The sequence below is a fragment of the Pangasianodon hypophthalmus genome, chromosome 5 (genome assembly GCF_027358585.1).
Source record: "Pangasianodon hypophthalmus isolate fPanHyp1 chromosome 5, fPanHyp1.pri, whole genome shotgun sequence".
Lineage (NCBI taxonomy): Eukaryota > Metazoa > Chordata > Actinopteri > Siluriformes > Pangasiidae > Pangasianodon > Pangasianodon hypophthalmus.
Window position 1 is genome coordinate 32,459,369 of NC_069714.1, and position 27,997 is coordinate 32,487,365.

At 42.4% G+C, this 27,997-nt stretch overlaps 1 protein-coding gene across 2 annotated transcripts; it reads right to left on the minus strand.

Annotated features, from left to right (window-relative positions):
* Positions 1-132: 132 nt before the first annotated feature.
* Positions 133-27,946, minus strand: LOC117595660 (NACHT, LRR and PYD domains-containing protein 3-like). Of its 2 annotated transcripts, none has more exons than XM_053234543.1 (10): positions 27,764-27,946; positions 24,706-24,823; positions 16,791-16,863; positions 16,351-16,555; positions 14,295-16,065; positions 11,725-11,898; positions 11,270-11,446; positions 6,833-7,009; positions 2,999-3,175; positions 133-2,468 (listed from the first exon to the last, which is right to left on the minus strand). In XM_053234543.1, the coding sequence occupies exons 2-10, from the start codon at positions 24,813-24,815 to the stop codon at positions 2,462-2,464; spliced, it is 2,871 nt and encodes a 956-aa protein (XP_053090518.1). In that variant the 5' UTR covers positions 24,816-24,823; positions 27,764-27,946; the 3' UTR covers positions 133-2,461. The 2 variants fall into 2 exon arrangements, with proteins under 2 accessions (XP_053090518.1, XP_053090517.1); XM_053234542.1 differs by lacking the exon at positions 27,764-27,946 and adding an exon at positions 25,516-27,753.
* Positions 27,947-27,997: the final 51 nt, after the last annotated feature.

Consider the following 27,997-nt stretch of genomic DNA (forward strand, 5'->3'; position numbering starts at 1 on the left):
TGATCATCATTTTTGATAATAGTTTCTTTCTTTTGTGTGCTTTTGGTTTTCACCAGAAGAATGGCCTTGAAATTAGAATAAAGAAAGACTTGAGACATTCACTTTAAGTACATTTCATTTAATTGAGACAAATACATTTTAATGGAAATGTCAGAGATTAAAAGTTTGTTTAAAGTAAATAAAGTTGTTTAGTTAAACAGCAACATTTCCAGTTATGCTTAAATAAAGTGGTTAGGATTAATTGGCTCAACAAGAGTTAATTTTTTTCAAGTAAATTCCACAAAATAATTCAAATGAAAATGATGTGATCTCATTGGGTCAAGATGAATTTTGCTCTTGTGTTCCATTTGCCTAGATTAAGTTAACACTATTCAAATGTATGGAATTGTGTGTCATAATTATATTAATTTACACCAATGATCTATTTTTTTGAGTTCATAATAAGAAACATATAATCTACAGTATATGGCTTAAATGTGTGCAAACATTTTAGCTCACTGTATATCTTTGGAAATAATATATCCTACTAAATGGAGAAAATGCATGATTTCATCAGGTTTTTGGAAAAACAAAAAAAAAAGTGTAATTGCAGTAAAGTTTAGCAGTAGAATAAACAGGGGAGATGATTTCCTGAACTCTTGAATGCTGAATCAGAGAAGAGGAGGAAAGTTTCTCAACATACTGTCTTTATGTTTGACTTCATTTGGCAACATAAACACAGGCAGTAAATTTTCAGTAAATTGCTTAAATGAGTCATTTGTATATTACAGACAATTCTAGACTTGTAGTTGCATAACTGGACGTATAACAAGGCTATTTTTGTTATAGCTGAACTTCACATACAGACATGTGACAATGATTGGAATGTATAACAATGTGATTAAATATGCACCATGTAAAGAATCCTGTCTTTAGGCATTAGACATTCTGGAAAAATTAAAATGTCAAAGCAATGGTTAAATCTGTTGGGTTTGATAATGTATTATTTTAAATAGATTTCTTTTACTTTTGAAGTAACTCATCCAGTGTTGGCCAAAATGTACCATATGTAACAATAGCCAATATTTTTTAACGCTTCAGTCTAAGGTATTGCTTATATTATTTTGAGCTATTTAAATAATTCACACATGAAGAGTCCAGTAGGAGCATAAACAAGCTCCAGTTAGTCCAGAATGCAGCAGCGAGAGTCCTTACTAGAACCAGAAGATATGAGCACATCACCCCTATCTTATCCACACTGCATTGGCTCCCAATCAAATTTCACATTGATTATAAAATACTACTATTGACCTATAAAGCACTAAATGGTCTCGCGCCACAGTACCTGAGCGAACTTTTGGTCTTTTATGATCTGCCTACTCAGATCAAAAGGTGCAGGCTCTTTGTTGGTACCTCGAATAGTGCAGGCTACAGCTGGGGGTAGAGCTTTCTCATACAAAGCCCCACAGTTATGGAACAGCCTTCCACTTAGTGTTTGGGGCTCAGACACAGTCTCAGTGTTTAAGTCTCGGCTGAAAACATATTTGTTTAGTCAAGCCTTTAGTGAATAGTTTTTTCTTTTCTTATTTTTAACTCATTTCTGAATTCTTTATAGTTTTAACTTAAAATCTATTTGAGTGCAAAACTGTTGCAGTTCTAAGGCTACCAAAGGAAGAAAATCCACAGCCATCTTTATGGTTTCTATGTGGTACAATTCACAGTAATCTCATTTCTCTTTAGGCTGCTCTTGCCATCATCGCTTCTCATTAGGGATAAATTTATATCCAGAATTTATATTTTTCTGCTTGATTAATTTATGTTGCAGTTTTACTGTGCTGAAACACAAAACACAAACTAAAGGTTCATTTTGGAGTAAGGCTTTGTCTTTAGCCAATAGTGAGATTTATTATTTATTCAGATTGTATTGCCACTATTTGAATGTGCCATGTTCTAAGTTGTTTAACACATCTAGATGTTAATATCAGGAAATAAAAGCTGAAATTCTGATCTATCGTTTCATATTAATCTTTTCATCTCAACCCAAACTGCCAAGAGGGTGGCATAAAAAGGTTATGCAATACCATGAACAAAGCATCATAAAAAGGTGGAGAATAGCAGTTATGTACAGTAACATTTACCAACGGAGTCAGTTTTAATGTCCTTTAAAATTGATTTAAACTTTATCTCATAAATGACAGACAAAAATATAGACAAAATATAGACCCTCAGCATCTAAAGCTACATTCAGTGAGCAAAAATCTGTAGCTAAGTTAAGATTTGATTTACATATGATGAGTTGCAGGATATTATTGTAATGCATAATGCACAGGAGGTCATGGGAAGAGCACAGTCCTGTGCTGCAGCTGTGTTCAAAGAATTGACGAATAAGAACCCAAGCACACAGCTCACCATGTAAAATCACATAGTGTGTATTTTTTTCTGTAGGAGCTCATCAAACTCCTCTGTGTGTGAGAGACTCAGATCAGATCCTGTAAGGGAGAACACAGGACAGATTGATCAGACATTAACATGCATTATATTTAAAGTATAATACACAAAATAGTATCATACACACAGTAAATCTGAAAACATTATACAATACACTGAACATTATTCAATACCTTTCTCTCAAAACACACACATTCACTCACACAAGAGTCACAAGAGGAACTAGATTCTAGCTCAAGTCTAGATAAATTTTTACATGCAATAAAATCACTTTAGAAACAGTGTCTTCTTCTGTCTGCATAAACCACAGAGATCACAAATAAACAAAAAAACAATAAAACAATCTAACTAAAGCTACAACCTGCTATATAATTACACCATCTTTAAGACACACTAGAAATAAAACTGTATTAAAACATAGCTCACTGAATATTACAAACACATATGATTTCTATTATACACATTTATTAGACAAAGTCTTTGAGAGAAGGTAAAGTATGTGAGACTTTTGTAGCCTGCTTGTGTGTATGTGTGTGTGTGTGTGTGTAAAGACAATAAATGAGTAACTCACAGTAGTGTCTCCAGTTTACAGTGTGGATCCTTCAGTAGTTCAGAGAGCTGCTTCACTTCTTTTGCACCTAGTTGATTATACTTCAGGTTCAGTTCTCTCAGGTGTGATGAAGGATTTGATTTCAGAGCTGAAGCCAGAGCAGCACAACCTTCACCTGTAATACTGCAACCTTCCAGCCTGTGGAGAAGGAAAAAACTACTATTTACATTTTAGCATTCTTATTAATTAATTGTTTAATCAATCAATTATTCAATTCATTCATTCATCTTCAGTCTATCCCAGAAACACTGGGCGTGAGGTGGAAAACACCACTGAGGGGACTCCAGTACATCACAGGTTTACATCCTTATACAGTCAGGTCCATAAGTATTTGGACAGTAATACAATTTTCAATGGATGTGAAATAAAACAATAAAGATATGATTGAAGTGTAGACTCCCCCCTCCCCCCATTTTCACAGGCTCAAAAGTAATTGGAAAAACTAACAATCATAAATATTAGGATTATTTTTAATACTTGGATGCAAATTCTTTGCAGTCAATGACTGCCTGAAGTCTGGAGCCCATGGACATCAACAAATGCTGAGATTCCTCCCTGGAGCTGCTTTGCCAGGCCTTTACTACAGCCACCTTCAGTTGCTGCTTGTTTGTGTTTTTTTCTGCCTTTAGTTTTGTCTTCAGTAAGTGAAAAGCAGCTCAGTTGGGTTGAGGTCAGGTGACTGACTCGCCATTTAAGACCATTCCATTTCCAAGCTCTTGAGTTGCTTCCACAGTATGTTTTGGGTTGTTATCCACCTGCACTGTGAAGCACTGTCCTCTCAGTTTTGCAGCATTTGAATGAATGTGAGCAGAAAGTAGCTCTATATGCTTCAGAATTCATCCTGCTGCTTCTGTCAGCAGTCACATCATCAATAAACACCAGTGACTCAGTTCCATTTGCAGCCATACATGCCCATGCCATAACACTGCCTCCACCATGTTTGACACATGATGTGGTATGCTTTGGATCATGAGCCTTTCCTTTCCTTCCCCATACTCTTCTCTTCCCATCATTCTGGTACAAGTTAATCTTGCATCAGAACTGAACAGGCTTTTTTAGTGTTTTTTTAAGCAAAGTCTAATCTGGCCTTTCTGCTCTTGAGTGTTAGCAGTGGTTTGCATCTTGAGGTAATCAGTCTGTATTTACAGTCATGAAAGCGTCTATTGATTGTAGACTTTGATTGCTTCAGTAGTTCATGTCTTTATGGCTTTTTTCCCCAGACTCAGTTTCAGTTTCTGTCTCTATGCAGGAATGAGTTGGATCATAGCGTGATCAGACAAACCAAGAGGTGCATGGGCAGTGGCAAGGGACTATAGCAGTGGTCCAAAGTTTTTCCCTCTCTGGTGGCATATTTAATGTGCTGGTGCAATGAGTGGAGATCCAGACTTAAAGTTATATAGGTGCAATCACCCATTATAATTACTACAGAGTCTGGGTGTGCTTTTTCAATAACCGTGACCATGTCTGCTAATTCTTGTTGTGTCTGGTAAGCATTGGCCAGTGTGGGAATATAAATCCCAGCCAGTATAACAGATGCAAATTCATGGGGTGAGTAAAAAGGATCGCATTTGAGAAACATTACCTCCATATTGATGGAGCATATTTTTGAGATACATCTTTTCACCAGCCTTGAGTAATATAGAAGTGCACGCTTCCTCCGTTTTTTTCTAATTGCAAAGATCAGCAGCTCAATTTGCTCTGTATAGTTGAAATCCTGGTAATTCCAGTACAGCATTGGGAATCACGTCATTCAGCCATGTCTTGTGAAGCAGTAAACTGAAGTCACTGAAAAGTCCTTTTTTGTGCTTGCAAGGATTTTGTGTTTGTTGATCTTGTTACAAATTGAGCACATGTTAGACAGGAATATTGCGGAGAGTGGAGATTGCAGGCCTCTCTCCAGTGCTCCAGCACACTTCTCTCTCCGTCTTTTTCATGCAGCTTGGAGAGCTGCAGGAGTACACTTCAGGAGCAGCACTAATAAATCTATGGATTGGGTTAAAACTGCAGGCACTGATCATCCTGTACAGTTCTCCTGATATTGAGAAGCATGTCCCTTGAATACTGAATCTAAACTGAATCACCATTGTCAAAAAAAAATACACAAAAAGACAGACATAGGACAAGATGCCACAACACCATAGCTGCCATCTTGGGTATCATTAACCATTACATACCTCACCTGGACACATTAAAAACCTCATCATGCCATATGGACTGTCTAATATACTCCCTTCATGTTTCAGTCTTTTATCAGTGATGTTTTCTGTGAAGTGCTCCATCCATTCATCATGGCCTATATTGATGACGTCTAAGTCTACTCATCTACCATGTAGGAGCAAGTCAGTCATGTGAGGACAGTATTGACAAGGTGTCTGAAACATAGAGTGCATGTGAAGTTGGAGAAGTGTCAATTATATTTAACATCTGTCCCTTTTCTAGAATATATCATGAATCCAGAGAGAGTGCACGTGGAGGAGAAGGTCAAAGCAGTGCTGTAGTGGCTGATGCCTAAAACCATCAAGGAACTCCAAAGATTCCTATGATTTGCTAATTTTTTTCAATGTTCAGGTGCTACACGCAGGCTATCCTGGTCACTAGCAGCTGTGGCAGCACTCTCTCAATTGAAACTTCTGTTCTCTTCAGTGCCTATCCTATATCAGCCAGATCCAGAACAACCATTTGTGGTTGAGGTGTATGCTTCTGAGGAGGGAATGGGAACTGTCTTATCCCAACATCTAGGACCTCCAGCTAAACTACACCCAGTGGCCTACACCCAGCTCACTACTGTAGAACAAAATTATGATGTAGGCAATCATGAAATTCTAGCTATCAAGGAGTCACTTCATCTAGACGTCTCTGCCTGGTCAATCACATCCACTGGATATTGATCGGGAAATTCAGGAAGCTGCTATCAGTGATCCCGGGCCCTCTCACAGACCCACACACAGACAACTGCTCACACAAAAATACAGATGGTCCTCTTTTCATACCGATGTTTAGTGGTATGTCTCCTCATGCTCAGTCTGTGCCCAAGCTGAAACACGATGTTAGTTAACAAAAAGTGACCTTGGAACCCCTTCCTGTGCCAGACTAGACTGAACTGTTCAAGTATGAATTTCACTTTCTGGGAAAGTGATCTATCTATATATCTGACACCATTCCAGTGTGTCCTCCTTTACCAACCTCCCCAATCTTCCTATCTTCTTTTTCTGTGAATATTCTGAGTTTTATTTTTGTTGTTGTTGTTTTCACTTACCTTCATTAAATCCTTTGAGCACCTGTATCCAGTTTTATGTACTCCCATTCTTTCAAAGTCCATGACAGTGTGTATATTTAGTGATTATAATGAGGACAAGCTTTCATCCCAATTATTGTTAATCATGTTAGAATGTTGTCTGGTGCAGCTTCAGTTTATCTCTATTGCAAAGTTTTAAACCATGGGCAAATTTCAAGGAGAACTTGGTCTGGCAATTCCAAACCAACTATGAGCCAAATAATGATGTGTGTCTTACTGTATATGCAGTCATATTCACTGCATGAAAAGTGGTGTATCTGGACCAGTAAGCGCCAGGACACCCTACTAAATTATCTGTATTACAGCTATATTATCATTCTGCAATACATAACATTTCCAAATACTAGTGTGCAAAGACAACAATAACTAGAGATTTTCACACCATGACAGACTTTCTGAATGTACTTGGGGCATGCAGCCATAACACAAAAACCTTACTCTTATGGACCTTATTTTGTTACTTGTGTTCTAATCACAAGTGTGTGTGTGTGAGATCTGACCTCAGTATCTCCAGTGTACAGTGTGGATTCTTCAGTCCAGCAGAGAGCAGCATCACTCCTGAATCCTGCAGATTGTTGTTATTCAGGTCCAGTTCTCTCAGACTAGTTTCAGAGTCTGAGCTGAGAACTGAGGACAGAGCTCTACAGCTTTTCTCTGTGAGGTTGCACTGACACAGCCTGGGAGAAAAAAATACTCCATTAATACACACACACAGCGGACCCAAATTATATTTTGTGGATCCAAAATTATAATTATATTATGTCCAGTCCTTTATACTGTACAATAGCTATCCTAAACATTTTAAAATTGTGATTTCAAGTCAAGTCATATAGATCTTTATTGTCATCACAGCCATATACAGTGTGCGGTACACATCAAGATGAAATAACATTTCTCTTGGATCCGAGATGCAAGATACATGTATGACATACAGTGCTGACAGGACGTAAGTGGTCATAAGTGGAAATAGAAGCATGCAGGGAGGAGGGTATGGGAAACTGTTAGGGGCAGCAGAGCTTTAATACTCACAAAAAAGTACATTTAGAATGAAAATAAGACATTACAGTAAACAAAACGTCCAAAGTTGCAACTAGAATGAATTTAGTAGAAGGTGTCAGTACAGTTATGCTTATAAAAGAAACCTGAGACAAATGATGTTTAAAGTGACAGTGCAGTACTGTAATGAGTCAGTACAATCAAAGTGTCACAGTCTGAAGCTATCTCAGATCATTACCTCATCTCATTTAAAATGTGTATTAATCATAATATATGCACCTTGCCACGTCACCGTGTCAAACCTACGTTCACGTCAACAACTGCACAGAGTTTTATCAGTAATCTCCCAGATTTATCAACCATGATTGGATCACCGTCTGATCCCGAAGAACTTGACCAGGCAACTGAATGTTTAGAATCAACGTTCTGCAACTCGCTAGATAAGGTAGCTCCACTTAAAAGAAAAATAATTAGGGAGAAAAAGCTAGCACCCTGGTATAGCGATCACACACGAACTTTAAAACAGACCACTCGAAAACTAGAATGTAAATGACGTCAAACTAACTTGGTAGTATTTCAAATAGCATGGAAGGAGAGCCTATTGAGCTATAAGAAAGCTCTTAGTGCTGCTAGATCAGTGTATCTCTCCACCCTAATTGAAGATATCAGAAATAATCCTAGATTCTTATTTAATACTGTAGCAAAATTAACTAGGAATAAGACCACAACAGAAACACGCACACAATCATTATATAGCAGCGATGACTTCATGAATTTTTTCAATGGTAAAATTGAAAATGTCAGGCTAGAAATTCAGACTATTAATTTAAAACCGGACAGTTCTATAACTAACCCTGTAGATGATAATATGATAATATTAGATAAACAACTACAACGCTTTAGTCCCCTTGAAGAGACTGAACTAATTTCACTAATTTCATCATCAAAATCATCAACCTGTATGCTAGATCCTTTACCTACATGTTTCCTCAAACAGATAATTCCTGAAACAATCAAACCTCTTTTAAAGATAATCAATTCTTCCCTTAGCATTGGCTATGTACCTAAATCTTTTAAATTAGCAGTTATCAAGCCCCTGATTAAAAAACCTGACCTTGACCCCTGTCAGCTGTCTAACTATAGACCAATATCAATACCTCCCCTTTATCTCCAAGGTCCTAGAAAAGGTTGTAGCACAGCAGCTATGCTCACACTTACATAGGAATAACATTCATGAAACGTATCAGTCAGGATTTAGGCCTCATCATAGCACAGAGACAGCGCTGGTTAAAGTGGTAAATGACTTACTACTGGCCTCTGATCAGGGTTGTGTCTCCTTGCTGGTGCTGCTTGACCTTAGTGCAGCTTTTGATACCATTGATCATGCTGTTCTCCTCAATAGACTAGAAAATGTAGTAGGCATTAAGGGAACGGCCCTTTCCTGGCTCAGGTCTTATTTGACTGATCGTTATCAGTTTGTAAACGTAAATGGTGACTTCTCTTCTCATGCTAAGGTAAAGTTTGGTGTCTCGCAAGGTTCTGTTTTAGGCCAACTGCTCTTTTTTCCTATATATGCTACCTCTGGGCAAAATTATCCGTAAGCATGGTAATGTGTAAAAGACATTAGAAACTGGATGCTTATTAACTTTCTCTTACTTAATTCTGACAAGACAGAAGTACTTGTACTAGGACCACATGCAGCTAGAAGTAAGCTTTCTGATTACATAATAACTCTGGATGGCCTTTCTGTTTCATCATGTGCAGCAGTAAAAGACCTTGGTGTGATTATCGACTCTAGTCTTTCTTTTGAAGCTCATGTAGATAATATAACTAGGATTGCTTTCTTTCATCTCAGAAATATTGCTAAAATAAGAAATATATTGTCATTACATGATGCAGAAAAACTAGTTCATGCTTTTGTTACCTCTAGGTTGGATTATTGTAATGCCTTACTGTCTGGATGTTCCAGTAGGAGCACAAACAAGCTCCAGTTACTCCAGAATGCAGCAGCGAGAGTCCTTACTAGAATCAGAAGATATGATCACATCACCCCTATCTTATCCACACTGCATTGGCTCCCAATCAAATTTCACATTGATTATAAAATACTACTATTGACCTATAAAGCGCTAAATGGTCTCGCGCCACAGTACCTGAGCGAACTTTTGGTCTTTTATGATCCGTCACGCCTACTCAGATCAAAAGGTGCAGGCTATTTGTTGGTACCTCGAATAATGCGTGCTACAGCTGGGGGTAGAGCTTTCTCTTACAAAGCCCCACAGTTATGGAACAGCCTTCCACTTAGTGTTCGGGGCTCAGACACAGTCTCAGTGTTTAAGTCAAGGCTGAAAACATATTTGTTTAGTCAAGCCTTTTGTGAATAGTTTTCTTAGGTACAGGGGCAGGTCTGGAGGGTTTCACAGGCATAGAGTGTTGTGGTGAACTGGGATGTTTGGATGCTGTCGCCCCCCCACTCTCACACGTTCACTCAGGTTTGTCGATGGTGGAGTGGCTGCTGCTTTATGTCCCAGGGTGCCCTCCTGTCTGTGTTAGCTTCTGGCTCTCCCTTTTAGTTATGCTGTCACAGCTAGTCTTGCCGGAGTCCCTGCTTGCTCTCTGCACGCAAAGTACATCGTGCTTAACCATTAGAGGACAAAAGCTCACCTAACAATCTTTTCCTTTCTCTCCATCTCTCTCTCTCTCTCACTCTTTGTCGAGCTACACATGCTACTTCTGAGATGCCAGTGATCCTGACCCCTTCTGCTCCTCCTCGCTGCCTGACCCATCCTGATGCCCTACTTCTGGTTGGAGTTCTCATCGGTTGAGTTCGCTCGCTGCTGCTGGGGATGGCCCCATATGGACTGCCTGAAGAACTGTTTGGATTGCTGGGGATGGTGCCACCTGTGGACTGTGGAGATGGTGCTGCTTGGGGATCACATATGGGGAGCTGTACTGTACTGTACTGTAATGGCTTGGGACTGCGATTGCTGTAGTGGCTTTGGGGCTGCAGTTGCCATGAGCAGCTTCGTACTCAGGACTCCATCAGTGGACAGTGGATAGATTTTAACCAGCCGGACTTCTTACAAAAACTGTGATGAATTTATTGGTTGCACAATTGCACTATTTGTCCATATAGTACACAATAGAAGGAATTTATTTATAATCGCACTATCCGTTGCACCCAGATGAGGATGTGTTCCCTTTTGAGTCTGGTTCCTCTCAAGGTTTCTTCCTCATATCGTCTCGGGGAGTTTTTCCTCACCACCGTCTCCTCTGGCTCGCTCATTAGGGATAAATTCACAGGGATAAATTCAATTATTTACAACATATTTTTGTGAATCCATTTATTTCTGTAAAGCTGCTTTGTGACAATATCCATTGTTAAAAGCGCTATACAAATAAAATTGAATTGAATTGAATTATTTTATAAGCTACTGAATAACAAGTGTGGAAGCCATATTGTTAAATTAAACAGACTTATTTCAATGTTCTCCATCTTCTTATTCATATATGCCAAAAGTATGTGCACCCCTGAGCATCACACTCATATCTGGTGCTTCCACAAAGTCTGAAGCACACATAGAATGTTTCTGTGTGCTGTAGCTTTACAGCTTCCCTTCACTGGAACTAAGAGACCCAAACCATGACAATGCCCCTGGTTATTTTTCTTTCAGGTTTAAAGGCGAGTAGCTGCGTAACCCAACTCTGAATACGAGGAACTTTTCCCCACATAAATATTGATGTAACTTTTGAACTTAAATTTGTGAGTCTGAATACAGTCTGGCATGTGTATCTTTTGTGTGTCTATAAAGACACAGTAAGTCAGTGATTTCCTACAGTGTTTGTAAATACCAGGGACAGAGCAACAAAAATACACACTTACATGCATATGTGTGTGTGTGTGTGTGTGTGTGTGTGTGAGACACAGTTGAATGACTCACTGTAGTTTCTCCAGTTTACAGTGTGGATCCTTCAGTAGATCAGAGAGCTGCTTCACTCCTGATTCTCCTGGATTATTATATTTCAGGTTCAGTTCTCTCAGGTGTGATGAAGGGTTTGATTTCAGAGCTGAAGTCAGAGAAACACAGCCTTCACCTGTAATACTGCAGTTACACAGCCTATAGAGAGAGAAGGAGAAAAATTACACACATTTCCAGTCCAAGACACACACACACAACTTAATCCTAATTACTATTATTAATGCATGTGATTAGTTTAGTGCTACATCTTAACCTAAACTTACTGTTTGTTAGTTTTTACACATCAAAATATTGGCTTGTTGGAAAATTCTAACAGACCTTTTAACATGAAGTATGTCTCTTCAAGCAAAAAATTTTTTTGTGTAATAAAAAAAATCTAGAGATCTGTATCCACAGTGAGTAAGTGATGCTCTGACCTCAGTGTCTCCAGTGTACAGTGTGGATTCTCCAGTCCAGCAGAGAGCAGCTTCACTCCTGAATCCTGCAGATTGTTCTCACTCAGGTCCAGTTCTCTCAGACTGGAGGAGTTTGAGCCGAGAACTGAGGACAGAGCTCTACAGCTTTCCTCTGTCAGATAACAACCACACAACCTGGGAGAGAAATGATAATATATCAGATATCATTATGTTTCTATCTTTATGCTGTATTTACACTGACTTCTGTATTACTATACCCACATAACTCTGTGCTTCACCCCAACACACACACACGCACACAGAGAAATGCAGCTGGCAAAATGAAGTAATGCCTTATGCATGAATTATAAAGTTCATATGTCCAGTTCACTTTTTTATTCCTGTTATATTGCATTGACAAACTACTATTAAGCACTTGTACTTCTTATTAGAGATGTGTTGCATGTTGTTGTTCCCAGCATCCTGTCCATAATAAACAGCTGCCTAGAGAGTGGTTCTGTTCCTTCTTGTTTAAACACACAGTCATCCAGCATCTTATCAAAAGCCAAGTCTAGTCCCATCTGTTCTCAATCATTTTAGACAGATCTCTAAGCTACTTCAAAATCTCACTGAAAATGATATTTTGGAGAAACTCCAGTCCAATTAGAGCGGACCATAGTAGAGAGTCTGTGCTCCTCAAAGCATCTAATGATTTACTTTTAACTGTAGATTCAGGAAAGTGATCTATATTATTTTCACAGCGTCTGAGAAAGTAAATCATGCCATAAATGCAATAAATGTGGTGCTGGCATCCAGGGGACTGTTCTAAAGTCAGGGCTCAGGGCTCCATCCTGGGTCCCATGTTATTATTTTTTTACACACTTCCCCTTAGGACCATTTTCCATAAATAAAATATTTTCTATCATTTTTACACACATGATGACACACACAGTTCTATCTCCTGTTGAAACCTGATGAAATTGGCTCTCTGCAAGTTCTTGTTGATTTTTTTAATGGATAATGAATAATTAAATGATGAAAAGACTTTATATTTGGTCATCCGGACTCTACAAAAACTGTAGGTGACAAATTGGTGCATGTATAAAGCTATACAAACAAAAAGTATCATTTTCAACTCTGTTCTGAAATTTAAAAAGCAGTTAAACTCAGTTGTGAGGGGAACCTTTTTTAAACTGAGAAGTATTGCCAAATTAAAACATGTCTTGTAATTTAAAGATCTGGAGACTGTTATTCTCATTTTCATTTCCTCTTGAACTGATTTTTGCAATTCTCTCTACACAGGACTCAGTCAGTCAACCCTGTCCCATCTTCAACTGGTTCAAAATGCTGCTGCTTGGCTCCTGACCAGCACCAAAAAGAGGGAACGCATCTCTCCTGTCTTGGCCTCCCTTCACTGGCTGCCAGTCAAGTACCATTCAAGGCTTTGTTATTTACTATACCTCCAGAGAGTTACCATCTAACCAACTGCTTTTAACTTTTCCATGGACACAAGCAGTTCAGAGTTGACCAAGCCTTTTCTATCACAGCTCCGAGATTATGGAACAGCTTACCCTTTTCCATAAAGGCATCCCCCACTTAAGACATTTTTAAATCCAATCTAAAAACATATTTATTTGCCCAGGGATTTGAATGTTTTTCAGAACTGTAGTATTGAGTCTTCTTTTGTTGTGTCTTTTAATCCATGATTTTATCTTTTAATGTTTTTATTTCTCTTTTGATTTACTGGTTCAGTTTTATTTGTATTATTATTTTATTCATTTATTTAATTTTAGTTTATTTCATTAATGCCTGGATTTAGCTGAGATGATGTACAGCACTTTGGCCAACACTTGTCTATTAAATGTACTATATAAATAAAGTTGACTTGATTTGACTAGTAATTTACTAATGGTTTTATAGGGAATTGCAGCGTCTTCCAGAAATGTGGAGTTTTGATTTGGTGTTTCTCCGAGTTCCTCTCTTCCACATCATGAGCAAATGCCCCAATCATCATAGCAAAAAAGAAAGGTCTTCGTGTCTGGCATCACATGCACTCCAGGGAGTTATGCAAATCATATTATGGGAACAGGACCAGGATTAATATGACTATTTCAGCCAAAAGGATACCAAATTTTTGCATATGTGGTTTAATTCAGACATATATATTGTAAATGTTGGGTTCTTGGTCTGGGTCTGCTTCACTGGAATAAATTCTTTCACTTTTTCAACAATTTTTAAGAAGTCCTTTTTCCTCATAGTTTGTTCCCCATTCCACATATGCAAAATTATCGAGGTGAATACCTCCATTTACTTACAGACCAAATAAGTTTCTGATTAAACACTGTAATGCACAGACATATTTTAAATGCCTTGATCCTAATCTCTCTTTCTATGGGTGCAAAATATAAATTATAAACTCTCCACTGCAGTGCAGTAAATTACCCAAAACTTTTATCCATAAGAGTGATATGTGATAATCTAATAAAGAAAAGAAAATGTTTAAATGTAAACCTAAAAGTTACATTACATTACATACATGTTACATTAAAAACAAACACTGCAATAATACATTTTTGAATAAACATACTCACACAGCTTTTCTGGAGGCTTTAACGACTGGCAGCAGCCTCAGAAGACACTCATCTGATCTGTCATATTTACTCAAATCAAATACATCCAGCTCTTCTTCTGAGTTCAGAATTACAAACACCAGAGCGGACCACTGAGCAGGAGAGAGTCTGACTCCACTGAGACGACTGTTATCTGTTCTGTTCAGGTAATGTTGTACTTCTTGCACTAGAGAACGATCATTCAGTTCATTCAGACAGTGGAACAGATTGATGGATTTCTCTGGAGATGGATTCTCCCTGATCTTCTCCTTGATATACTCGACTGTTTTCTGTTTGCGTTGAGAGCTGCTTCTTGTTTGAGGCAGGAGGTCTTGTAAGAGAGTCTGATTGGACTCCAGTGAGAGACCCAGAAGGAAACGGAGGAACAGGTCCAGGTGTCCATTCTCACTCTGTAAGGCCTTGTCCACTGAACTCTTCAGGAAGGCATACACCTTTCGATTTCTGAAGCTATGGAAAATTCTAGTCCTTTGCTCCACAAACACATTTCTCTTTTTCAAGACAAAGGAGAGAAATGCGTATAAAGCGGCCAGAAACTCCTGAACACTCAGATGTACAAAGCTGAACACCTTCCCCAGGTGAAGCCCAAACTCCTCTCTGAAGATTTGGGTACACACTCCTGAGTACACTGACACTTCTCTGATATCAATGCCACACTCTCTCAGGTCTTCCTCATAGAAGATCAGGTTTCCTTTCTCCAGCTGTTGGAAAGCCAGTTTTCCCAGTGCCAGGATACTCTCTCTGGTCTGCTGAGGATCAGAGTCACACTTCCGATGGTACTTTTGGTCCTTGTGTTTGATCTGAAAGATCAGGAAGTGTGTGAACATTTGAGTCAGAGTCTTGGGGATCTCTCCACTCTCTGCTTCACACAACATTCTCTCTAGAACAGTGGCTGAGATCCAGCAGAAGACTGGGATGTGGCACATGATGTAGAGGCTTCTTGAAGACTTCATGTGTGTGATGATTTTACTGGCCAGGCTCTGATCACTGATCCTCTTCCTGAAGTACTCCTCTTTCTGAGGATCACTGAACCCTCGTACCTCTGTTACCTGGTTTACACACTCAGGAGGGATCTGATTGGCTGCTCCTGGTCGAGAGGTTATCCAGAGGAGAGCAGAGGGAAGCAGATTCCCCTTGATGAGGTTTGTCAGCATCACATCTACTGAGGCTGACTCTGTCACATCACACAATCTCTCATTGTTCTGGAAATTTAGAGGAAGTCGACACTCATCCAGACCATCAAAGATCAACACCACTTTGTAGGAGTCACAGTCTATTGATGTTAATTCTTTAATTTCTGGGAAAAAGTGATGAAGAAGATTCATCAGATTGAGATTTTTCTGCTTCATCAGATTCAGCTCTCTAAAGGGAAGTGGAAACATGAAGAAGACGTCCTGATTTGCTTTTCCTTCAGCCCAGTCCAGAATGAACTTCTGCACAGAGACTGTTTTTCCAATTCCAGCAACTCCTTTAGTCAGGACACTTCTGATGGACTTGTCTTTAAAGAGATCATTACATTTGGTGGGTGTCTCCTGTGTTGCTGGTCTCCTGGACGCTGTCTCAATCTGTCTCACCTCATGTTCATTATTGACGTCTCCACTCCAACCCTCTGTGATGTAGAGATCTGTGTAGATCTCATTCAGAAGAGCTGAGCTTCCATGATGTGAGATTCCTTCATTAATTCTTTTATACTTCTCTCTCAGGTTGGATTTGAGTTTTCCTTGATATATGAGCTCTAATAAAGAGAAGAATATAATAATACTTTATGGTTTGATTACAGGTCACAAAATACAACTTAATATTCAACTCCATTTTGATCCCTATTAGATATTGACTTGTTCATACCCAGAGGCCCATATTTATAAGATATACTATCAAAGTACTGAGCTAATATCAGATCCCAAAAGGTTACATCACTGTATTCATTAGGATCTTCGATCAAACCTTGTGAGTATGATAATCATGAGCCATTGTCCTTTTTCTAAAGTTAAAGTGATGGAATAATCCCATGAGGTCTTACTAGTCTGTAGTGTGTTAGCGAGATCTGTATGGTTCATGTCCTTCAGGACGTGCAGTGTGATCTTCAGCGCTCCATCTCTGACACTGTGCAGATCCTCCACATGCTCCACCTCCCTCTCAGTGCATGCTGGGTAATCTGGACTCAGGAGCTTCTTAAATGATTTCAGCTCATTTTTTATCAGAGTGATCACTTTTTCCTCAAGCTTCTACTTAGAAATACACAGTAACAGAATTATATAATATGAACTTACAAAGTAAGAATTGCATTTATTTTATATCTAAGTTAAAACTGTAATTCTGTTTGATTTTCCCATGATGCTGCTGCACATTAATAAAATAGCAAATCATCGTTATCATAAAAATACAGAAACCTGCAATAAACTGAAACAATACTAAAGGACATAATTACAGCCTTTTTTTTCTTAAAGTTTAATTTCACACCTTAAATATGGACTCCAGCTGATTTCGACTGAGGGTGTCTGACTTCTGCCTTTTTAAGATCACTTTTTCTGGTCTGTAAACAAACAAAATGCATCATGTAATATGGACTATATACTGTATATCCATAGCTCAACACACTAATAAATACAAAGAATGATATTTAACACCATACTCACTATATCATTATAGTCTGATATCAGGATTTTCAAACTGACACTTGTATATTTAAAAACAAGTTGTTGTAATGAATGAATTAATACTATTATATTCTCATTAATTTCCCAGGTGTAAATGTTCTTCTGCAGCACCACAGACCCTCCAGCTCAGGGACTGCAGCCATCAGGAAACCAGTTTTCCTCACTGCCAGTCTGCAGCACCCTGTTTCACATGAAGAAAAATCTGCCAACCGCAGAGGCGTATACTACACACAGTTGAGTTTCCTAATCTTAAACGGGAGCCTAGAAAATTGCAACTCTGCTGGGAAAGGGGAGGAGTGTGAGCCCCCTGGTGGGCAAACCATTCAAAAATTCAATTTTTTGGCCTCTGGTAAAAAGAGTTAAAGACAAAAATACAATCTTTATTAATTGATAATTAATTGATCTTCCTTTACAATTGATATAAAAGTTTACACACCCCTGTTAAAATGGCAGGTTTTTGTGATGAAGAAAACAAAACCAAGATAAATCATGTCAGAACTTATTCCACCCTCAATGTGAAATTAGAATGTATAAAAATTAAGTGAAAAAAAATCAGAAACATTTTTAGGGAAAAAAGAAAAATAAAAAATGTACAATAACCTAGTTGCATAAGTTTACACACCACTATACATTGCTGAAGCAGCTTTTGATGTTATTACACCACTCAGTCTTTTTGGCTAAGAGTCTATCAGCACATCTTGACTTGGCAATGTTTTCTCATTCATTCTTGCAAAAACATTCCAGATCCTTCAAACTGTTAGATTTTTAGTTGGATTCAGGTCTGGACTCTGGCTGGGCCATTCAAAAACACTGACCTTCTTTTGGTGAAGGCATTCCTTTGTTGATGTCAATGTGTGCTTTGGGTCGTTGTACATTTACATTCATGGCATTTGGCAGACACCCTTATCCAGAGCGACTTACATTTAATCTCATTTTTTATACATCTGAGCAGTTGAGGGTTAAGGGCCTTGCTCAAGGGCCCAGCAGTGGTAGCCTGGCAGTGGTGGGGATTGAACTCATGACCTTCAGATCAGTAGTCCAACATCTTAACCACTGAACTACCACTGCCCACACATGCTGTCATGCTGAAAGGGGAAATTCCTTTTCATCTTCAGCTCACTAGCAGACAGCTGAAGGTTTTGCGCTAAAATTGACTGGTATTTGTAGCTACTCATGGTTCCCTCCATCTTGATAAAAGCCCCAGTTTTTTTTTTTGCATCAAACATACCTTTTGGAATTGGTTTCATCAGATCATAATCATCAGTCTCTTATCAGTCTCCCTGGTAAGTTTTTGTCTTGTCCTTTTTTAAATTTTGGACGGACGTCCTGCTCTTGGTGATGTCACTGTGGTGCTAAAATTTCTCCAGTTGTTGATGATGGCCTTTACAGTGTTCCATGGTTCATCTAATGTTTTGGAAATTGTTTTATACCCCTCTCCTGATCTCCACAGTGAGACCTTGTACAGGCTTTATAAGCTCTTTATGGATCATGGCTTCAGTCGGATGAAACCAAGAAGATGTGAAGAAAATCCTAGAGAAACAGCTGGTCTTTATTCAGGGTTAATCAGAATAATTTCATTGACAGCTGTATGATAATTACTTTTGAACATGAGACTGAATGTGATTGGTTCATTCTGAACACAGACACACCCCAATTATAAAAGGGTGTGTATACTTATGCAACCAGGTTACTGTAAGTTTTTTATTCTTCCTATTTTTCCCAACAATATTTCTGATTGTTTTTCACTTAATTTTTATACTTTGTAATTTCACACTGAGGGTGGAAAAAGTTCTGACATTATTTATCTTGGTTTCATTTTTTACATCACAAAAACCTACAATTGTAACAGGGGTGTGTAAACTTCTATATCCACTGTAAGATATATCCCATTCACTTAAAGTGAGTTGTAAGTGTAGTATTAGTGCTCGTTCATCTTATCATGCAAACTGTGGGCATGTTTTATTTACAGGACAGTGCATCAAATTATTTTTTAAAATGGCATTATTTTATTAATTCTACAAATAAAAATAGTGAATTAAATGCATGATGAAATTGTCTATATTCCACGCACATTGCAAATTCATGACCTTCACAATTAACTGTCAGCATGTGATTATAAGAAATAATAATAGCATGTGCTGCCAAATGACACTATGGAAAAACGTCTCCAGGTTACGTATGTAACCATGGTTCCCCGAGGGAACGAGACGCTGCGTCACGAAACGCTATGGGAACGCCCCCGCGTGACCGCGCTCTGAATCACGTGTCTAATCCATCCAATGGATGGGCGAGACGTCACGGGCGGGGTGACGTAGCGACCCGGAAGCATAAAAGCCCGAGCGGCGAGCCCCGCGTTAGCTTACTGGAAAATGAAGCAAGCGCCGCAGGGACGCCGGAAGTGTGGCACCGAGACGCAGCGTCTCGTTCCCTCGGGGAACCATGGTTACACACGTAACCTGGAGACGTTCCCCTTCAGGAACTCGAGCTGCGTCACGAAACGCTATGGGAACGAGTATACCCACGCTGCCAGACTTACAAGTCCCTGCCTCCAGGAGGAGGCAAGCCTAAGGCACAAGGACAGAGGAGCCGGGAGTGGCTCGGGTATCTAGGTCATAAAACCTAGCAAAGGTCAGGGGCGTGGACCATCCCGCCGCGTTGCAGATGTCCTGTAAGGACACACCTGCCAGAAAGGCCTTAGAGGCCGCCACCGCTCGGGTAGAGTGAGCCTTGACCCCCAGGGTACTGGGGAGACCAGAGGACTCGAAAGCCAGAGAAATGGATTCTACAATCCACCGGCTGAGGGTCTGCTTAGAAGCAGGAAAACCCCTCTTAGGGGGACCAAAGCAAACAAGCAACTGGTCCGCCTTTCTCCACAGGGCAGTTCTGTGGACGTACAATTGAGCTTCCGATGGTCGGGCTCCCTAAAGGGAGGAGGACAGAAAGCCTGCAGCATGACCGGCCGTGGTGCCGAGGAGGGGACTTTCGGTACGTACCCCGCTCGGGGGTACAAGAATGCTTTGGCCAAACCAGGCGCAAAGTCTAAATAGGAAGGGGCCACCGAGAGGGCCTGAAGATCCCCCACTCTCCTAAGAGAGGAAATTGCCAAGAGAAAGGCAGTTTTCAACGTCAGAAGACGGTCCGAAATCTCCTCTATGGGCTCAAAGGGGGGTTTGCAGAGAGCCTCTAAAACCACGGCCAGGTCCCACGAGGGGACCCGAGATCGAGCTGGAGGTCTGATCCTCAGCGCACCGCGGAGGAAACGTGTCACCCAGGGGTGCCTGCCCACTGACTGGCCATCGAGAGGGGCGTGGCAGGCCACAATAGCCGCCACGTACACCTTCAGGGTGGAGTGGGTCAGTCCCGCGGAGAGGCGGGCCTGCAAGTGAACAGGGTCAAGCCGGCGGTCTCCGCACCAGGAAGTGAAAAGTTTCCACTTCAGGGCGTACAGTTTCCTCGTAGAGGGAGCTCTGGACTGGAGGATGGTCTCCACAACCTCGGTTGAGAGACCGGAAGCGCGGAGTTGTGCCCCCTCAGAGGCCACACCCACAGCTTCCACAGCTCCGGGCGGGGGTGAAGATGGCCCCCCGCCTGTGAGAGGAGATCCCTCCTGATCGGAATCTCCCAAGGGGAGCCGTCTAGGAGGGAACTCAGGTCCGAGAACCATACTCGGCCCGGCCAGAACGGGGCTACTAACAGTAGACGAATTCCGTCCCGGCGCACTCTCTCCAGAACTCCCGGGAGCAGAGCGACCGGAGGAAAGGCGTACAGACGCAGCCTCGGCCACGGCTGTACCATGGCATCCAGTCCAAGAGGAGCTGGATGAATCAGAGAGAACCAAAGGGGACAGTGCGACGTCTCCTGCGTCGCAAACAGATCCACCTGGGCTCTGCCGAACATACGCCATATGAGCTCCACCACCTCGGGGTGGAGTCTCCATTCCCCGGGCACCGGCCCCTGCCTCGACAGGGCGTCCGCTCCCACGTTGAGATGACCAGGGATGTAGGCCGCTCTCAATGAGAGGAGGTTCCCTTGGGACCACACAAGGATCTGGAGCGCCAGCCTGTAAAGGGAGCGCGAACGCAGACCTCCCTGGCGGTTGATGTAAGAGACCACCGTCGTGTTGTCGGTGTGCACCAACACGTGGCGGCCTCTTAGGTCTGGGAGAAAGTGTTTCAGAGCTAGAAACACGGCCAGCATCTCCAGGCGGTTGATGTGCCAAGTGAGATGGCGGCCGCTCCACAGACCACGGGCAGGACGGCCACTCATGACCGCTCCCCATCCGGTGAGGGACGCATCCGTCGCTAGCACTACGCGGCGACCAGGAGCTCCCAGGACCGGGCCCTGAGACAAGAACCCAGGTTCTCTCCACACAGCTAAGGCACGGCGGCATCGTCGCGTGACCTTGATCATGCGGAGCGGGTTTCCTCTGTTTCGGAAAAAACCCCTGGTCTTGAGCCACCACTGTAGGGGTCTCATGTGCAGCAGGCCAAACGGTATCACGTTGGACGCAGCTGCCAATAGGCCCAGCAGTCTCTGAAACTGCTTTACAGTGAGTGACCGGCCTACTTTCACTCTCGCGACCGCTGTGAGGACCGACTCGATCCGAGCAGGAGACAAACGTGCCTGCATCGTGGTCGAATCCCACACGACGCCTAGATAAGCGGTTCTCTGAGCTGGAGAAAGCACGCTTTTCTCGGCGTTTAGTCTTAACCCCAGTTCCTTCATATGGGCGAGAACGGCATCTCGATGCCGAGCCGCCATCTGCTCTGAATGAGCTAAAATCAACCAGTCGTCGATATAGTTCAGTATGCGGATGCCCTGTAGTCGCATAGGAGCCAGGGCAGCATCCACGCACTTCGTGAAGGTGCGGGGTGAGAGTGCTAGGCCGAAGGGAAGAACCCGATACTGGTAAGCTTCGCCCCCGAAAGCGAACCTCAGGAACTTCCTGTGCGGGGGAAGGATGGAGATGTGGAAATACGCATCTTTTAGGTCGATCGTGACGAACCAGTCCTCGGACCTGATCTGAGACACGACCTGAGTGACCATAAGCATCCTGAACTTCAGTCGAGCGACTGAGAGGTTCAATTGCCGCAAGTCCAAAATGGGACGCAGCCCTCCCCCCTTCTTGGGAACAATGAAGTACCGGCTGTAGAACCCTGACTCCCTGTCGTGAGGAGGGACCACCTCGATGGCCTCCTTCCTCAGGAGAGTACGTACTTCCTGCTCCAATACCAGAGCCTGCTCGGGACCCACCACAGTGGGAAGAACCCCAGAAAAATGAGGTGGAGGCGAGCCGAACTGAATTCGGTAGCCTCTTTCTACAGTACGCAGGACCCAATGAGACACATTCGGCAGAAGTTTCCACGCTGCCAGAAAGCTCACTAAGGGAATCAGTCTCTCGAGACTGACCTCTGGTGTAATAGAAGCGGTTAGCTGGGTGCCCTGAGGCGGCGAACCGACATGGGGGAAATGAGCTAACCGCTGCAAAGGCCTCAGGAGAGGCCGCGAGCCTCCCAGACCCGCTACGTTGCCGGGCGAGAACTGGGAGAGGCGCTCGCCGGAGACCGCTGCGCCCTGAAGCACCATAGGTGGCAGGGTTGGCAGATCGACCTCCTGAGGGCACTGGGGGGACCCGGGCACCGTAAGATGAGGTGTACGCCGCGTCGCCCCAGAGGGGCCCGCCCTCGGAAGCCCTGGGCCAAAACCATCAGGGCTTCTTAGCCGCGGCCCTTCTGGACATGAGGACGGTCCTCAGATCCGCCTTAGTGCCCGAAGGGCCGGGCCCAGAGCGTCGTCGCGACTCCTGCTCCCGCCTCGGGGGAGCACGGGAGGCGACGCTCTGCTTTTGGGCCTCCCTGTAGGAGGGGGCCGTACACGGAGGGGGCTGCCCCCGCCCGGCAGCCCCACGAGCTAGAGAGCGACGGGGGAGGAACCGCTGGAACGCCGCCGCCTGAGCACGGGCCTGCTGGTATCTCTCGACGACGGAGTCTACCGCGTCGCCAAACAGGCCCGAGGGAGTAAGCGGGGCGTCCATGAGCACGACCCTGTCCTTCTCTTTCATATCGGACAGGGTCAGCCAGAGATGCCTCTCCGCCGCCACCAGGACTGCCATAGACCGACCGATAGCACGGGCGGTCTCCTTGGTGGCGCGGAGGGACAGATCAGCGGCCCGCCTGAGCTCAGCTACCTGCTCAGACGTACTCTCCCCCTGCTCATCCAGCTCTGTAAGCAGGTCAGCCTGGTACGCCTGTAACACCGCCATGGTGTGCAGACACGCACCGGCCTGACCTGCTGCCGTGTACGCCTTGCCTACCAGCGCTGAGGTGGTCCGCAGCGGCTTGGTAGGCAACGCCGGAGCCTTCAGGGACGATGCAGCAACAGGGGACAGATAGCTGGCTAGCGTCTGTTCAACCCTGGGCATCGCTCTGTAGCCGGAGTAGTCCAGCCCCGCCACATTAGCGTAATGGGAAGACGTGGGGCTGAACAACCGGGCCGAAAATGGCCTATTCCAGGACCTCGACACCTCAGTGTGGAGGTCCGGAAAAAAGGGCAGGCTCCGGGGCGGAGGTGGCGGCCTACTGCGCAAAAAACGCTCCTCCAGTCTAGAGCCCTGAGGCTCAGGCCGTGACTCAGCGGGCCAGTCAATGCTAAGCTTAGCGACTGCCCGTGCAACCACCTCGAGCAGCTCCCCGTATTGAGGAGACTGCAGCTCAGGGTCGACGCTCTCCACATCGACCTCCTCAGAGGACGATAGGTGGAGCACCGAGTCCGCTCCCCGGGGGGAAGAAACCGCAGAGCGTGCTTCCGAGCCCAGGGAGGGGACAGAGGACCTGGAGGGTGAGGAAGGAGAAAGGGACGGGCCCGTCTCCATTCCCTCCGCCAGGTCCATCTGCAAGCCCCACGAGCGCAACCGCCGCTCTGCCTCGGCAGAAGCGGGGCCGGCACCGCGAGGCACGCTAGTGAGGGCTCCCTCCTCAAAGAGAGCCCAGCGGGAGCGGAGAGTGCGCAGCGGTAAACGCTCGCAATGTGCGCAGCCGGCTCCCTCGAGAGCCGACTGAACATGCTCCGCTCCCAAACAGGCAACGCACAGACTGTGTGTATCCCCGCCCGTAATAAATCGCGGACAGGGAGGAACACACGGCCTGAAGCGCTGCCCGCTCTCGCCCTTAGTCTTAACCTTGGCTTTAGGCATGCCAACGATAAAACACCAAAAGACAAAAATAGACAGACAATAAACACAGAGCGCTTGCTGAAAACAGGAAGCTAACGCGGGGCTCGCCGCTCGGGCTTTTATGCTTCCGGGTCGCTACGTCACCCCGCCCGTGACATCTCGCCCATCCATTGGACGGATTAGACACGTGATTCAGAGCGCGGTCACGCGGGGGCGTTCCCATAGCGTTTCGTGACGCAGCTCGAGTTCCTGAAGGGGAATCCCCATTTCTGACACTTCTACTCAGGTAACATCTGGAAACCTTGGAGGAGTGATCTACATACAGGTGATTTAATCATCTGATTTCCACGCCTAGAAAATCTACTTAAGCTCCTGTGTAACCTGACTCTGAATACGAGGAACTTTCCCTGTGTAAATATTGTCAAAACTTTTGGACACGATTTGAATTTGAGAATATTTTTATGTGTGCAAATACAGTTAAGTGCAAGCGTTTGCATCCTTATTGTTTCTTGGTGATAAAAGGAATAAACCATGTCAACATACTGACCTCTGACTAGTAGAACTGTCTTCATCTCTGAAGTTCTTCGGTTGTTCCATCGACTGGTCACTCTTCATGGACACACAGCTGGGCTTTCGCGAGTCTGATCTCTTTCCCATTCTAGAACCTGGATATTATTAAAGCCAAAGATTAAGAGAAATGTACATGCTAATATAATATATTCTGTGTACGGATGATTAGTGTTGCACACAGCCTATTAAAAAGTTGCATCCTGAGCAGCAGTAACTCGCATAACACAGAGAAATGATAAAACAAACAAATCCCAGACAAAAGCTCTGTGCAATGAAATGGACTGGTGAGAAAAGGAAAATTAACATATTTTAAAATTTATCCACAAAAATATATTCAATCATGTTTGTATACCATAACAAAAATGAGTTGCTACAACTTTTTAGGCTTTAAGGTCTTTTAGCCCTTTACTTTATGGTTCATTAACTATGGTTCATTAAAGCTATGCTAGTCTTAAGCTACATATAAAACTGTCCTTTTTCTTCTTCTCTCAGTGAATGATTTCTCTAAATTGTTCTCAGATATGATCAGCAATCTTAGAATCAGATTCCAGACACACTCATATTGGAGGTAATGTCCCTTTCTCCAGATTACAGCAGGACACGTTTACTTCACTCCAACATGGGTGTTGTAAATCAAACCCTGTATCACCAAAGAGTTCACTTACAGGGAATTATCATGTCATCAAGTCAAAAAAACAACCTGCATCATTAAAACTAACAAAACTATTCTTCATGCCAGGGAAATTTAGCATGTATACATATTATAGCTTTGGATTTAGATACTCACCTGGGTTTTTACTGCTGAAACTCTTTTTCCCTTCATTACAGAATGGAGCTTTTGAGTTTCACTTTCAGTTACAGAAGACAGGGCGAGGTTTGTAAAACACACACACACACATACACACTGTGCTCCTTATTTCACACATTTAGTAATTACAATCAAAACATTTCTCAAACAGAACTGAGTAAACTTCACCTTCAACTAAATGATATCATTAATAAAAAAAAGAAAATTCATGCTACAAAAAAAATCAAATACACTAGTTTGGCATATAACATTAAATCAGGAAAATGCTTGGCAACCTACTAAAAAGAAACAAAGCAAAAACACTCAGCCAGCAACTAAAAGCTCTAAAAGACAAACAATACACTAACTGATCAAAATAAATAATACATTTTGCCAACCGATACGGGTAGCTTGATGGCACTTAAGGATTGGCATATTCCCTACCTAAGCTAATTCAGCTAATTATTATTTATATCATTCTCGAGCCTATTTATCTATATCTGCCAATGTGTGAAATTTCTTCACAGCTGTTTACAACCTGGACAAGCCCAAAGAATTAATACCAATACAAAACAGTTGATTATTTCATTCAGAGAGGGGATTAATCAAACTATAGACTGCAAAAAGTTAATTGGAGCAATAAATATCAATGCATTGAAAAAGACTAACTAACCATACAAATAATCTACTAAAGTGTACAAAAATAAATACAAAAAATACTAAAAAATAATACAGGTTGCTTTACTGCTTCTCATGTCCAAGCAGCCTGTATGCAGTTATTATGGAGTTGCGTAATTTAATATGAAGTGTAAAGTGCCAAAGCAGTGATTTGCACATTTAGCTGTAATTCCCTACATATCCACAGGTTGTCGCTAATTCCCACTGTTTCTAAAATGTTACTGGTGGTTTCCATAAATATACGCCCAATTTCCCATAAGTATTTCTTATAACTCCCCGTTTCTGCATAGGAGGTTGCGTACGCACATTCCAGACCCATTTTTGTGCTTTTTAAAAGAGGCCCCAGGACCGAATGAATTTCTGGAAGAATTTTATCAACACTTTTGGCAAACAATCTCACCACAATTTATAAAAGTCACTTGATGTTAAACGAAAATCACTATTTGCTATCTTCTCAAAATTACTCACTGCAGCAATAAGACAGTCTTACTGTATTACAGCTATTAAAATAACAGTACAATGCATAAAATCAGTAATGCAGACAATATACTACTCTATTTACAAGACCCAGCCAAATCAAATTATCCCCTCATTTCCCTCAAACTCTTAGACCTATTTCATTGTAATTGCACACCACTGTTAAAAATAAAATGATCTGCAGTGGGGATGAACCTACCAATCACTTTAACTGGCAAAGCAACAACTATAAAAATGTCATTATTATCTAAAGTTAACTATCTAATCTCAGTTATAGAAATTAAAACCTCTAGCAATCAGTTCACTCTAGTGTAAACACATTTTACTGGATAGACAAGAAACTAAGAATTAACTAGCAACTGTACAGCAAAGCAAACCTCAAGGAGGTTTAGGAGCACTCAAGTTCCAAACATATTGCCTTGAAAAACAACTGCAAACAACAACCCCTGGTTAGAAATGGAATGATCACAATGCCAAACAATTATTACCTGCGCTGCAGTTTTTCATTACGTCAGTAAAACAACACGCTTCTTAACCAATCTCCATGACACTGAAAGCTTGGTGGATTTAAAATGAAAAAGTTGCCACTTACTCTATGTAAACACACAGCTATGAGGCACCAGATGATTAACTGAGGGAGTATCTATCATTTTCTAGGATAGCCTTCTTTCATCTCAGAAATATTGCTAAAATAAGATATATGATATCACTACATGATGCAGAAAAACTAGTTCGTGCTTTTGCTATCTCTGTTCCACTAGGTGCATAAACTATCATGACTATGGCTGGTTGTGTGTTTCCCTGTGTTTCTCTCCCACGCGTCTCCAGCGCGTCTTTTGTGTATGTGTGTGTGTGTGTGTGTGTGTGCATGTGTGTAGACGGCTGGGAAGAGCTTTCCAGTTAGCGCCTTTCAGATCATTCCAGAGATTATACCTGGTGCCTATCGATTCATCAACCCCACAGAGTATATCTACCCCAGTTTTTTCCAGCCATTCTTCACCAGATTGTTCCGGTTCTCAGTGCAGTAACCACCAGACGTACTCGTGTTTTATGTATTCTCGGTTTCCCTGTGTCTTGTTATAATATTACTTACCCTGTCTTCTCTGTGTGCCTCTAGGATCACGCCTTCACCCGCCCATTGCCAGTTAGTTCCTGCTCTGTCCAGCCCCGGTTCATTTCCCCAACCTGCTTCCTGCTTCCGAACTCCAGACCCTATTCAGCCCAGAGCTCTAATCTGCTTCACCCATCTGCTTTTGTTATGGAACACCCTTCCTAATAGTGTTCAGGACTCATACACCATCTCAGTGTTTAAGTCTAGGCTGAAAAA